This window comes from Anabrus simplex, chromosome 5 (assembly GCF_040414725.1).
Source record: "Anabrus simplex isolate iqAnaSimp1 chromosome 5, ASM4041472v1, whole genome shotgun sequence".
Taxonomy (NCBI): Eukaryota; Metazoa; Arthropoda; class Insecta; order Orthoptera; family Tettigoniidae; genus Anabrus; species Anabrus simplex.
Genome location: NC_090269.1, coordinates 235,393,717 through 235,409,235, shown reverse-complemented (window position 1 = coordinate 235,409,235; position 15,519 = coordinate 235,393,717). Strand labels below are relative to the sequence as shown.

General features: G+C 41.4%; 1 protein-coding gene across 1 annotated transcript in view; it reads right to left on the bottom strand.

The window, feature by feature from the left end:
* Positions 1-15,519, bottom strand: part of LOC136874802 (probable glutamate receptor) — a 152,945-nt gene that overhangs the window by 39,367 nt on the left and 98,059 nt on the right. The window contains exons 4-6 of the mRNA XM_067148474.2: positions 12,219-12,566; positions 6,223-6,323; positions 896-1,051 (exon numbers count right to left, since the gene is read on the bottom strand). Of these exons, the coding sequence (XP_067004575.2) occupies positions 896-1,051; positions 6,223-6,323; positions 12,219-12,566 (605 nt within the window). The remainder of the gene's footprint in view (positions 1-895; positions 1,052-6,222; positions 6,324-12,218; positions 12,567-15,519) is intronic.

Genomic DNA, 15,519 nt, shown 5'->3' with positions numbered 1-15,519 from the left:
AGCACCTTCCAATACACGTCAAATGTAACCCATTCATTTTTAATACCAGCCAATGGGTTGTACACATATTTTAACATAGGCTAATACTGAATTACGCGTCGAGTAACATAAGCAAAGCTTGTGGTTCTTAATTCACTCATGTTTATAAAAACCAGAACACCTTGAAGGATTAGAGATAGAAAGTCCATGTTCACAGGACATGTACATTAGTATGTTCTCACTCCATATAAACACTGCGGACAGTTTTGGAATCGAACCCAGGCTTTTGACACGCAATAGGCGGGTAACATTCTCATGGTGAATTAATTTTCCATCTACGGGACTCGAATCAACGAACCACCCTGTCAAACCATGAAGACCTGACGCCTTAACCATGATAGTAACCAGGCGGGCTTTCCCCCAATCGTATTATTAACCACCCTCCATTTAAGTCATCTTCTCAGTTGTAATCATGAAGTAGAGTGAACCTTACACTCAAATTGAAATCCTTGGACGAGTTGGCAAGTAAACTCCAGGTTCGAGACAGGGATGCTATACGTGCACCATGGGATCTCTTTCAACCTCATACTTACAATGTAAATTAGAAGAGCAATTTACGCAATATGCCGATATATGGGAGGAGGGAAATATTTTAGTACCTGTTCTCTCATTTCAAACTTACTCTTCTGTCGGGACTGTTCAATACAAGGGTATGGTTCATAGAATGCCATCATGAGGAAAGGAGGGCTAACAATATAATATAAACTCCAGATTCATCGCCCATTTCTCAATAATTAAATAAAGCACATGGTAAATTAGAATGTTCCTTTTGTGAAGCGGTATCAGTTGTAAGTGATTTCACACTAAACTTTTCAATTACGAACAAGTTAACATAGAAATGGAGCATGAAACTAACTCTGTGAACATGAGAGGAACGCTGAAGTCGACGACACCCAGACGATCGAAGCGCACAGTTGCGTCGGAAACTCCTACTTCAGCTTCACCGTCGGACATGGCTTTGATCATGTTGTCATTGGAATCAGATCCCTCCACCGATCGTACAAAGTTAGTCCTGTAACACAAACATCATCAAGGAGTAACATGTCTCTTCCAATACATTGTCAGCTTCTAACATTCTCAAAATAATATCGGTAATATTGTTCCTACGATATAGACAATGATATGTCGCTAGACCTATCAGATAAACTACAGTGTCCTGCCGTAGGATTGGGAATTTTCCGGTTTGTTACTAAGACCTTTTGAAACGGCCATTTATCTGCAGTAATATAACGAGTGCTCGAGAATTCATCGAGAGAGAATCTGGGATTCGAGCTGTATTAATTCGACTATTAGGGGCTGCCTGGCCGAGGCGGTAAAGGCGTGCCTGGTTCGCCCGGAACGACATGGGTTTGAATCCCCGTCAGGAAGTCGTAAAATTTAAGAAACGAGATTTCCACTTCTGGAGGTGCATGTGGCCCTGTGGTTCACTCAGCCTACACCAAAAATGAGTACCAGGTTAATTTCTGGGGGCAAAGTGGGCCGGGCGTAGTGCTAACCACTGTACCACATCTAGTGGCGAGGTTACGGCCTGTTATGGCCTGTACGGAGATGACTTCGCTTTTTTGTTGCTTTTTTATTTCGACTATGTACTAAATAACTATAAAATTAAGTATATAATGAAAATAGAAGTGCAGAACTCTTACAGATGTGATATTATGAAGTAATTACAGTATGTTATTGTTTCTACTACGAGTGACTCGGACAGTGATGGGGAGAATGTCCCTCGTACACCACAGCGACGAGGAAGCCGTCTTTGTAAGTAAGATCGAAGTAAAGAGAGTAAATATGTCATTACAAATGTGTACAAGATTTTCCATTCTCTGGTTGATAATCCTGAAACGGCAAACAGTGTTAATTTTAACAGGTTCATAAAACGTGACTGAATGAACATGTGAGGTAAATAGCACACATGTTCAAGCATTACACGGGCTATAAACAATACTGAAGGCAAAGAGCTTCACTTCACTACGTCGCAGAAATACGTCAAAAGGGAAAAGAAAATAACTGGATTAGATGAGTTTGATACGGAAGTAGTGTATAAGCGTGTAATCTTGGAGATTACTTAACTGCTGAGGTCAGAACTGATTTATTTGAAGAAATAAATGTTCAGGATTCAAGAGGTCCGTGGTTCGTATTCGGAAGAGAGTTGACTTCCGATGTACAGTAGAAGGTGCATTGGCGGAGTAGAGTTCAAAATGGAAATTAGAGACATTGCTCGTGCACATGCCATATTCCTTCGTAAGATGGTCTTGAAAGACCTACTGTACATTTTATTTTAAATGAAACGTTTGTGAACCACAATCACAACAGGAAAGTATAATTTCGTGTGGCTATTTCTAGCCGAATGCCGCCCTTGTAAGGCAGACCCTCCGATGAGTGTGGGCGGCATCTGCCATGTGTAATTAACTGCGTGTTATTGTGGTGGATGATAGTACGTTATGTGTGGTGTGTGAGTTGCGGGGATGTTGGGGACAACACAAACACCCAGCCCCCGGGCCGTTGGAATTAACCAATGAAGGTTAAAATTCCCGACCCGGCCAGGAATCGACCCCGGGATCCTCTGAACCGAAGGCCAGTACGCTGACCATTCAGCCAACGAGTCGGACAACATGAAAGTGATTTGGAACGATTCAAAAGAACATGGGAGGGTTCTAAGAAGTGCCTGTCGGTAGAGAAGGTAGGATCATCGTTCTTTGTAAAATACTTTGTAAAATAATACAAACAGGTATTTGGTTTCAAAAGAGCACTATCAGAATTTGAATTATCACTCATAAATGAATGTTACAGTGTTTAAGAAATTAAAAAAAAACTTTCGTAAGTTGCTGGAAGAAAGCTCCGTTACCATTATCATTCCGTTCAAGTAGGCCGAATCCCACATTCAAACTGGAAGAAAGCTGACATTCAGCAATGGCTCATAAAAACACGTTGTTTCGTTTATGCTGGAAGAAGTTAGGGATGAACTGTTAAGCAAAGCAGACATAAGGAATGAACCGAAAATCTACGAGCTCGATAAAATCGCAAGTGAAATGGGTCTACGAGGTCATTCGTCTGCTCCCCTTCCCCCTTCCCACTCCCGTATCGTGTATTTATGTAGTACAGAGAAGGAAATGAGATATTTACCGCCTATAGTGTATTTATGGAGCAATTAGTAGTTTAATTTTTAAAAGTTGTGTTTTGATCACTTCTTTAACAAGATTTCTCCTGCGGAATTTGCAAAATTTACTTTTAGTGCAATATCACTGCAAACACCTATGGTGCTGATCACAATTCTTTCTTGAGTATCTTCAGAATTTGTAGAGTAATCTGATTTAAGGAAATGAGTTGTTTCACAACAAATAATTTTTAAAGAATTAAAATTAGTCGATCTTTAACAATATTTCATTCACAATTCTTTATTGAGTATCTTCAGAATTTGTAGAGTAATCTGATTTAAGGAAATGAGTTGTTTCACAACAAATAATTTTTAAAGAATTAAAATTAGTCGATCTTTAACAATATTTCATTTTCTTGAATGGGAACATTTTACTCTACTACTACGTATATTATTCCTATAGATGTACAGTTATGAAAGAAGTCCCCTGTCTAGAAAGCCAAGCCTAACGGTCGAGAAGATTCATCATGATGACCTCACGACTCCTCCTAATCTGCAGGCCTTCAGGCTGAGCAGCAGTTCCTTGGTAGGTCAATGACCTTCATGAAAGAACTCATTCCGAAAATTTAATTTTAATGGAACTGATACATCCACAGAAAATATTAATGGTAGGAAATAAGGGGTGAAGTGGCCTATAAACCTACGGTACCTGTAAAGCTGGGGTATTTAAATGCCAATGTTACCTTACAGCTTCAGGTTCAAAAGCCCACATGAAAACCAATGCTGATATCAATATAATACCAGCTGCTTTAGGTAGTGCAATGAATGAGCTTCAAAATAATATTATTACACCCCCTCCTTCCCACCAAATCTGACCTGAAACCATGTTTATTACCTCTTAATAAGTGGTAGTTTCCTTGTTTCCGTACACACTGCGGCTATCTTTTCAAATTTGGCCTTTAATGTCAGGCTTAGAAGTGAAAACTGTATATACAATCTAAAATAAGCTTGACTGAGTTTTGTTTGTTCTATATAATTTTGTATCTCACTCCACTCGAAACTGTATATACAATCTAAAATAAGCTTGACTGAGTTTTGTTTGTTCTATATAATTTTGTATCTCACTCCACTCGAAACTGTATATACAATCTAAAATAAGCTTGACTGAGTTTTGTTTGTTCTATATAATTTTGTATCTCACTCCACTCGAAACTGTATATACAATCTAAAATAAGCTTGACTGAGTTTTGTTTGTTCTATATAATTTTGTATCTCACTCCACTCGAAACTGTATATACAATCTAAAATAAGCTTGACTGAGTTTTGTTTGTTCTATATAATTTTGTATCTCACTCCACTCGAAACTGTATATACAATCTAAAATAAGCTTGACTGAGTTTTGTTTGTTCTATATAATTTTGTATCTCACTCCACTCGAAACTGTATATACAATCTAAAATAAGCTTGACTGAGTTTTGTTTGTTCTATATAATTTTGTATCTCACTCCACTCGAAACTGTATATACAATCTAAAATAAGCTTGACTGAGTTTTGTTCTATATAATTTTGTATCTCACTCCACTCGAAGAATACATTTCGGTTATAATGACACCCTTCTACACTGCGGGAAAATGAAAAAAGAACACCTTGACGCAAGTGAATAAAGCCTGCCATATTTCCACGGCACACCACGAGAGAGCAATGCGTGCGATGATCATACGCGTAGCGCTGCGGACACACCAGGAACCGCGTTATCAGCCGTGGAATGTTGCAAGCTGCGCAACAATTTTTATCACCGCCAGAGCCAATGGCAGTCAGTTTGCCGTGGCATATTGAGCTCCGTCTGTGTCTGCAACATTGTTAGCAAGCCGTGACAGCGTGTACGTGAACCGTTTGTGCAATTGACGGAGTTTGAGCGAGGGCATATATTGGGCCTGCGGAAGACTGGGTGGTAGAACCACAGAATTGCGCAACACGTGGGGCGAGAGGTCTCCATATTGCATCGATGTTGTTGCCAGTGATCAGCAGAAAGTGCACATGCCCGTCCACTGGGTCGGACAGCGGCGACGCACAGATGCACGCCAAGATCGTCGCATTTTACGAAGTGCTGTATTGGACCGCACCGGTACTTCAAAACCAATTAGGGGATTGCTACGGGGGTATCAGCGAGGACCATTCGCAACCGCCTCCATGAATCAGGGCTACAATCCTAAGTACCGTTAGGGCGTCTTCCGCTCATGCCCCAACATCGTGCAGCCCTCCTCCAGTGGTGTCACTATAGGTGCTTATGAAAGGACGAATGGAGAAGTGTCGTCTTCAGTTATGAGAGTCGCTTCTGCCTTGGTGCCAATGATGGCCGTACGCGTGTGTGGCATCGTGCAGGTGAGCGACAACGTCTGGAGTGTATACGACAGAGGCACACAGGGCCAACACCCGGCATCATGCTGTGGGGAGCCGTTCTCCTCTGGTCGTTGTCGAGGGAACAGTGCGCGGTACATCCAAATCATCATTCAACCAGTCGTGCTGCCGTTCATGCACCAACAAGGCGATGTGCTTTCCCAACAGAACAATGCAACATGTATCCCGTGCCACCCATCGTGCTCTCCAGTGTGTACGTCAAATACCCTGGCCAGCACGATCCCCAGATCTGACCCCCACCGAGCAAGCTTGAGACCGGATGAAACGTCATCTCGCGAGGTCTGCACGACCGGCAGGAAATCTGGCCCACCTGAGGCACCAGGTGGAAATTGCATGGCAGGCCACTCCGCAAGACTACAATTTCCACCTTTACAATCGTCTCCATGGGGGAATTGCAGTCTGTATTGCTCCAAAAGCAGGCTATACACCGTACTACCACTGATATTGAGCACGACCTGTCGACTGTTCTCAGATGCGTATGGCTCTATCGGTGTGATCGTTTATTGTATACGTTCTCAAGAAGGTGTCAATAAAATTTCTCTTCGCTGGGTCGACGCAATCATGGTGTTCCTTTTTATTTTCCCGGAGCGTTTAACGACTAATTTATGAGATCCCACGGTTGTCGTTATAACCATGTTCTGCAGTAAGTCAGTCAAACCATGTTCGATACTCACGAGAAGTTCATCTGGCGCTCCAGGGCGTGCCACACTTTCCCCACGAAGCCATCAACCGTGATGTTGTCTCCTTCTTTGATCACGAGGGTGAAAGGCGGATGCTAAGGGAAAGAACAGTAGTACATTACTACACTTAGTTTTATATCCAATTGACTACAGCTCAACGTTATTTGTTTTAGCCATCAGTACTGTGACAACAGATATTTCTGCTTGGGACATTTCTGCTAAAGAAGAAATCGTATGACAGAACAGTTCGTAAATTTCCGTAGTGCTGCAATGCCTTCTCTTTTGATTATGACAGACGAAGTTTTCCATTGAAGTGAATATGTGAATTTTCAGAATTCAACGTTTTGGGACACTGACAAGCCCATGTAGTGCATGATAATCCTCTTCACGATCAGAAATCCGGTGTTTGGTGTGGCTTTACTGCGCGCAGAATAATTGGCCCTATTTTACTTTACGATGCAGTTAACTCAGAACGTTATGTGCAAAACATAAGATATGGGGCCCATACTTCGTCCCCTTAGCAGATTTGGACATACAGAAATTCGGGAATATTATGGACCAGGCTATAGGTAGGCCTATATACCTAAGTGCATTCCTGAATCTATTTTCCACTTACAATGAAACTGTTATAACGTAAAGTAGTCAATATTTGACATAAACATAAACACTGCCAAAACTAAACTACCAAAAATTGTGTTCATAAATTCGTCCCCCAATAAATTTATTAAAAATACAATTAACTTCAATGTATGTTTCCTTTCTAACCTTACCAAACACTTTCCCTATAATGAATTACTTGAAGGCCATTTATGAAAAATGTTTTCTTGGTATTATTTTAAACATAGTGTTTCAGCGTTGCTCGTGGGACGTTAATCGTTTTACTTTCACGTTTGTAACCCATTATATTGTCCCTCACTAGCTTAATAGCCTCCTTATCCCACTTCTTGCGTTTTCCCATCTGAAAATAATAATAATAAACTTCATAAAAAAGAAATAAGTCCGCCTCTGTGGTGTAGTGGTTAGCGTGATTAGCTGCCACCCCCGGAGGCCCGGGTTCGATTCCCGGCTCTGCCACGAAATTTTAAAAGTGGTACGAGGGCTGGAACGGGGTCCACTCAGCCTCGGGAGGTCAACTGAGTAGAGGTGGGTTCGATTCCCACCTCAGCCATCCTGGAAGTGGTTTTCCGTGGTTTCCCACTTCTCCTCCAGGCAAATGCCGGGATGGTACCTAACTTAAGGCCACGGCCGCTTCCTTCCCTCTTCCTTGCCTATCCCTTCCAATCTTCCCATCCCTCCACAAGGCCCCTGTTCAGCATAGCAATTGAAGCCGCCTGGGCGAGGTACTGGTCATACTCCCCAGTTGTATCCCCCGACCAAGAGTCTGAAGCTCCAGGACACTGCCCTTGAGGCGGTAGAGGTGGGATCCCTCGCTAAGTCCGAGGGAAAAACCGAACCTGGAGGGTAAACAGATGATGATGATGATGAAAAAAGAAATAAAATGAAGGAGGACGAAATTACGAACATGGCCGCTACAGTAACTCACGCCAACCACCTCACTGTAGCGATTACACGCCAGGACCTACACCACGCGACTGAAATGCAGTCCAGTATTTCATACACATATCAGTGCTCGCTTTAAGAATAACAGGCTCTTAATTTCAATGCTGCACTAACTCAGCTCATCGTGAAGAATGAATCCTCCTTGTACACGGAAACTAAACGTGATTCACACAACAAATTCTCAAACAAGACAACGGGATGAGGCTAAACATACTGGAAATCCCCTACCTTACTGAAATATTGACTGTGGAAGAAAAGCAGTATTCCTGCTTCCAGAAGGATAACGCCACAGCCCATAAAACTCATCATTTAATGCATTCATTGCAACAGGTATTCGATGAACGAATAATTAGTCGCGGATTTGGCCGTCTCGTTCCCCCTGATTTAAGTGTATTTGGTGGTTATTTGTGGGAACTTGCGGAGCCTCCGTGGCTCAGACGGCAGCGCGTCGGCCTCTCACCGCTCGATACCGTGGTTCAAATCCCGGTCATTCCATGTGAGATTTGTGCTGGACAAAGCGGAGGCGGGACAGGTTTTTCTCCGGGTACTCCGGTTTTCCCTGTCATCTTTCATTCCAGCAACACTCTCCAATCTCATTTCGTAGCATCTATCATTCATTAATATATCACTTTGGGAGTGGCGACCCCATCGTAATAATAGCCTATATATGATTCACTCATTACATCCCTGACCCGGTCAATGACTGGAAAACAGGTTGTAGGGTGTTTTTTTTTTTTTTTTGTGGGAACTTGAAAACAGAAAGTGTACAAAAACAATCCACGTCATGAGCCAGGGAAGGTGAAGGCAACAACACTACGTCCCGCTGGAGTCTACAAGGCATGCCGAAGCAAACATCAATCACGGACACGTTTCCTGAGACACGAACGGCCTCCGGCGTTACTCCAAGAAAAGCGACCCGCAGTCGCGACTCCTCAAAAGAACGAGTGGAAGACACTGAGGAGGGCCACACACTCCGAATGGCCACAGGCACATCTGATCTCTCACTAACCCGTGCCTTAACTGAAATCCAGACACTACTCAAGGATCTTACAGTTCAGCAGTCAACATTCAACGAAAGGTTCCAAGCTCTCGAGAATTACGACGACGACGATCCCGACCACAACCAGACAGTGATGGAACCACGGGATCACCAACCCAACCAAACCCTGGACAATCCACAGCCGCAGCAGCCAGCACAACAGCCTACACCATGGAGACGTTTACGTCCGATGGAACTTACATCAGGATGGACAAATCCCGACCCAGCCAGGGTACTTCAGCTGGCGCGCTTCCTCGAGCAACAACTGCTCCTCATCCCAACCGGCAGAGATCGTCACGACATCGAATCCGTACTGTGGGGTCTATCGGCATGGGATACGCTGGACCCTGCACAAAAGACTTACTTCGCAACAAGGGCCAACTTGTTGTATGTGGCGGTCAGCCGCGGATGGGCCCACGCCATTCAATTGGACCAAGCCACCTCCGAAACCTTAGCGTGGGTCCCCGAAGGATTCACATTTCAGCAGACGCCTCGCCAGCCCCAGGTCTCTCGCGGCAGAGCCAGAGGACGGGGTCGCGGAACTCGGGGGGCGAAGGCAACCACCTCAGCAACATAATCCCGGATTGGAGGAGAAACGCTCGCCAGGACACACGGAGCCCGTCCCCGTCTCCGGCCGGGCCTCTCCAACGCTCTCTAACTGGTCTACATACCATGGAGAGCGATCCACATCTGGGACGGATACGGCTACAGGAGGCCCTGAATCAACGGACCTCCAGGACTACAAGACGCTCAATCAGATAACCCTTTATTGTTTCTTATTATTCTTTGTAATTTGTATTACTTTTGCATTTAATGATGTTGATTTATGTATTCCGGCCGTATTAGCCACCATGTAATATAATTTAAATAAAGTACTGGCAGATTCCTTCCTCAAAGGGCCTGTCGCCTTTATACCTTCGCTGGCTCGCGGGCTGCGCCCGGTGCTCTCTCTTGTTACACGCGAAGCCGCTCAGGCTATAAAAGGCGGGACACGAGTGAGCTCTGGGACAGTCATGAGCCAGGGAAGGTGAAGGCAACAAACTCATTCATTAAAACATAGTAACAAATTATGTTATAATTCATTTATATTCTTGTGTGTGAGCGCTTCAGTGATCCATGGATTGGCGTCCCAGTGGAAATAGTGATTTTTCAATTTTTCAGTCGTTTTCAGCATTGATTTTGTAGAGAAGTTCCATGATTATTTTTATACCATACCTGAAAATAACTCTCATTTTATGAATTATTATTTATACCTATTCATTAAAACATAGTAACAAATGATGATATAATAATTTGTGTTCTTTAGAGTATATTTGAGGCATTACTTTTTTCTTATTAATTCTTGTAATTGTAATTTAGCAGTACTATAGTAGAGAATCTACCATATTGAATGATAATGTCCATTTTTAATAGGGCTCTAAACATGTTTGTTTCAAAAACGGACTTCTGTTGCTGTGATCCAATCAAAAACTGACAAGCAGCAAATTCCCAAACAAACACAGACATAATGATCTTTAACATTAAAATTGAAACATTTCGTGTAAAGTAGTCTTCTGCACTGGCAGTGACATACATGACTAGTTCAGTGCGAAAGGAATAGAATGGGAGAAGGAACAAAAACGTTGACGCTACACATATGACTGTTGGTCTTAAAGCAGTAAAACTTGTCAAAATGCGAAAATGAAAGATATCAACGGCTCCAAGTATCAAAATAGTAAGTCCAAAATCAGCAAAAATAAGTTACAACCATCGGCAGAACAGTTACTTCAATATGTTTCCCCTGTATAAAAGTCATATCTCCAGCGCCCCAAACTTAGGAACAATATATTAAAGAATATCGTAAGTCATGTCAGGAACGCATTCACTAGTGGAAAGAAACGTAACTCATGTTACAAGGTTTCTCCTGGGAGATACTGCGATGTTTGTACAGAGAAAAGTTTACTGTTTGCAAATCGCTCACCTCGTAAAACACTGTCGTAAGTTCAATGTTCGAAGTGTACGATGTACATGGATGTTTATCGTTCTCCCTGTAAGTAGGAGCACTGTCGTCTAGGGCCGTCACTAGCCATGTGGCCATTGTAGACGCGTCATTAGTATAAGTGGAACCGGTGGCTTCGCTGAGAAGGCGTTCCGTTATCGCTATATATGTCTTTCTAGTACCATTTAAATTCTCAAATAATCATGAACTCCAGTCGAATGTTAAAAATTATTGCTATGATTGGCAACCCTATGAATGCCGTTGACCCTAAGTAATCCTTTTCTCTTTAGTTATCGGTGATAAAAATATAATGAAAGGGATACCTGACCGAACAAAGAAAAAAGAAGAACCAAACTATATATGTTCCGGATCAGTGGGTCACATTAATTAGGATGAGTAAGATCACCGGCAAGCCATAAACAGCCAATGAAATGATTTAGGACTTAAAGAAAGTGGTGCAGAAGCAAAACAGGATGCACGATACCAATAAAAATAAGATAATGCGGAACAAATTAGGGGAAACTTCAGTCCTAGAATGTCGACCATACGAAGTGTACTTCAAGTACGTTTATGAGGAGGAAATAAAATGTACTTTTGACCAGAAGAGATCTATAGGAAGGCCAGCCATCATGCTGTTCATTCTTGAACAGGTATATCATGGGTTCCTGTCGATCAACGAGCAGAAGTTGAAAGACCTGTTGTCCTTATGTGATAGCAAATTCATCCCTACTGCTTATTATCACTTTTATCAAAGCTTGATTTCAAGACAAACTGGTACACAAGAACATGGTTTCAGTAATGCATGAAATGCTGATTAATGAGCGCGTTCTTGTGAAAAATTGGACGTCGACATCTGACAGTGTTTCTATTATTTAAGAAACAGGAAACCGACATAGCATTACTTACGACCTAATAGTTTCCACGTATTTCCAGATAAAAATATCGTAAGTCCGCTAAGTCATTTTGAAAATTGCTAGAGCCAATGCTTGCAAACTATTTGAATCCCTTCATTTGTAAATTTTTATCTGTGAAGTTTCAATAAAATCATAATTTAACTGGATTTACAGTGATTATTTAAACTTCGTTTGCTTCCCCTGTACATTTGAAAATTTGAAGTTACGATGTTAATACTTTGAGCCATCGATATTTCATACCGAAAGTTAAAAGATGCATACTATTATATTTTTAAAATGGTAGCTTATGAAAAGTCAGGTGCATCAAACCCGAGTTCTGGTAGTGTATGTGTTCTGCAGATCTGCGTTATGCACAAAGCAGGCCTGCTTTCTTCTTGAGATAGCTGGTGAAGGGAGCAGGTTCCACCCTCTCCCGAGTGTTGTTATAGGCGATCATTCTTCACAGATTCTGTGTACGAACATTAAGACAACATTTTCCAGTACTGTTAATACAACTTACGTCTTTGGCGTTGGCCTTGATCGTGTGGCCAGTGAGGTTGTTCCGCCGGTCATACAGTTCGGCTCTGGTCATGTTAAAGCCGCTGCCATGGTGGTAGTAGCCAAACCAATTGGCTATCAGAGGCATGTCCCTTGCGACCCGGTACACTTCAGACAGCTCATAGGTGTCCCTGTCCAGCGCGGACACCACCAAGAACTGGCAGTCAAAAGGGATGTAGACATTGTTCAAGTAGCTCAGCGTGCCTGAAGAGTTTAAGAATACCAGCCACACCGGACTGGAGGGCACTGGTCTGGTGGCGTTGAGATCGGTCGAGTTGATGGTGAGACCCCATTCCGGTGACCTCGACACCTAGAATATAACAGTCAAGAATGTCAGGATATTACGAACCGGGGCAATGCTAGTGAGAATATGATTCCTGGGTTTTTTGACACTAACACTTACTGTACAAGGTTACATCTGGAGGTTGCGGATTATTGTCGAAAAAGAAATTTGGTCACATTTTAGTTGCTCATACATCCATGATACGCTTACAAAATGAAATGAAAACAGACTCGCAAGATAAACAATCTCCTCCTTTGCAACAAATAAGAATTTAAATGAAAATCGTTCTCTGAACACCCAAAAGAAGAAATTATTACACAAGATGTGATAAACAAAGTAGTCCATGATCACACACCAAAACCGTTACGTGGTAATTGGCCGTCTTAAAAGGGAGTATTGCCAACCTTTTGCATCGAGGACAGCTTCGCAATGCCTTCTCATGCTTCAAAGGCAACGCACACTCAGTTGAGACAAACGTCCCCACTATTCCGAAAGGGCGCCTTCGTCTTGTAGTGTTTGAGGTGATGTATTTCTCGCTCGGATGCGTCGTTCTAATTTGCCCTAAAATTGTTCGACGATTCAAGGTATCACTTCTGGATGGCCACTCCATCCGTTGAATATGGTGTTCTTGCATGAATTTCCAAACGATGTTGGCATTATGTGCTCTAGTATTACCATGCATGAATACTGCGTTTCTTCCAAGATGCCGTGTTTGAGGAATCATATGTGGCACTAATACCTCATAAATATACCGCCGATCAGTTAATGATCCATGGCGAATGGTCAAGAAATCTGTTTGTGTGTCAAGATTTATGCCTGCCACTACATAACAGATCCACCTACCTAAGCACAGCACCGGTAGGTTGTACAGCTGCAGGATGTAATCGCTCCCGATGTCTTCTCGAGAGTTTCAGACGGCCTTCTGAGCAATATAACATGAAACAAGATTCATCTGAGAACAGCAGAGAACGCCAATATCTCAGCTGCCAGTGCAGATGATCACTAGAGTAAACTGCAGTCTCCTACCACGATGTCGTCAGTCTTAAATTCACCATTCGAAGCTTGTTTCTGACTGTTCGGCCACTCCATAAACCTGATGCATGTTCATCTGTAGGGATCGTGCTATAACTTGGTGATTTCGGAGAGCCTGCAGATGCACGAAACTATGCCAACCTGTGGTTGTTTTCCTTTGGAGGCCTGTGCAAGTGCGCCCGGCAAGACTTCCAGTCTCTTGGAAACGTTTCCACAGATACCAAATCGTATTCTGTGCAACCCCTAAGTATTCTTTCAACGTACCTTTGCGAAGAGCGAAAGTGTACGAGTGGCTTCAACTTCCAACAACAACTTCCTTTGTTGTCTTCTTAGGTCCGCCTGATCAGCCATGTCTTGTAAACACTCCACTTCACACAGAACAACTTTCGCACACGCTTTGAATCGAGTGAGTGGTACTTTCAAACTAATACTGACACCTCTTAAAAGATGACAGTGGAGTCCTTTGTTTTGTAAACAGCATATGTTATTCCCGTGATAGTCCAATTACCATCCCACTAAGCATTCGTACACTATAGTTAGGAATATCAAAAGATATGACCAAATTTCGCTTTGAGCAGTGTATTTACCACTGGGATGCCATGCTGTCTTCTTAAATTAAACCAGAAGAAAGGAACGTCACAACATTTAGGAAGAATATTTTTAAAATATTACAGAACCCAATATGAAAATTGAATAATAACTAATGAATTAAAACCCAAAAATATAGACCACAGAATACAGATTTTTTAATACATAACGCTTATTATAGTTTGTGTTGACTTTCAACATCAGTGATGATAATAATAATAATAATAATGATAATAATAATAATAATAATAATAATAATAATAATAAATGTTTAGTGTTCAGTCCAAAGACTGGACGGTCTCCAACAGCTCCACAATTACCGATAATAGATATACTAGGCATCACTGAAGTAGTATAGAAGTTAAATAAGGAGTGACGTATTTCCCCGAACCTTTCCCCAACGAGTCAGAAAGTGTTAACTCATATTAGTGTGTCAAGCCAGCTAAAACGTATGCACCAACCAACCCTACGAGTGACTTTTCCACACCATTCGTTACAGGGACAAGCTGTAAAAGAAATTATATTTTAACTCCGTCTGGTTAATTCCTCCATGCCGGCGACTAGGTGTTTGTGTTCGTCTTAATATACATCTTTATTTACGTACAACACAAGACAAAATTATTGTGTTTCACAAAGTCATACCTTAACAACTATCATAGTACCCACAGTACTTCTGCAAAAATAAAATTAGTTTTCACGAATTCCATACGACTATGATTTTCTGCTATACCATACGACTGAGGTACAAATTTACAACTTTCCCCTTTCTCCCTGTATAGACCAGTGAGGAAAGAATTGACAAATTACCTCACTCCGCACGGTGAATTATACATCTCATTATTTTATTTATTTATTTATTTATTTATTTATTTATTTATTTATTTATTTATTTATTTATTTATTTATTTATTTATTTATTTATTTATTTATTTACTGCGCACTACAGGATTTCTAATCCCAATTACAGTGGCAGATGTTTACACGTGTTTCCTTTTAATGTTTCAATCAGTCTAATAACCTAATACCTAAACTATTGTAATATTATATTTACGTTGAGAAATAAGTAATATTACATATCTAATCCTTACAAGAAACAAGTAGATAAAATCATAATTTCGTATCTAAACTAGTCTAATAACCTAATACCAAAACTATTCTAATATTATATTTACGTTGAGAAAGAAATAATATTACTTATCTAATCCTTACAAGAAACAAGTAGATAAAATCATAATTTCGTATCTAAACTAGTCTAATAACCTAATACCAAAACTATTCTAATATTATTTTTACGTTGAGAAAGAAATAATATTACTTATCTAATCCTTACAAGAAACAAGTAGATAAAATCATAATTTTG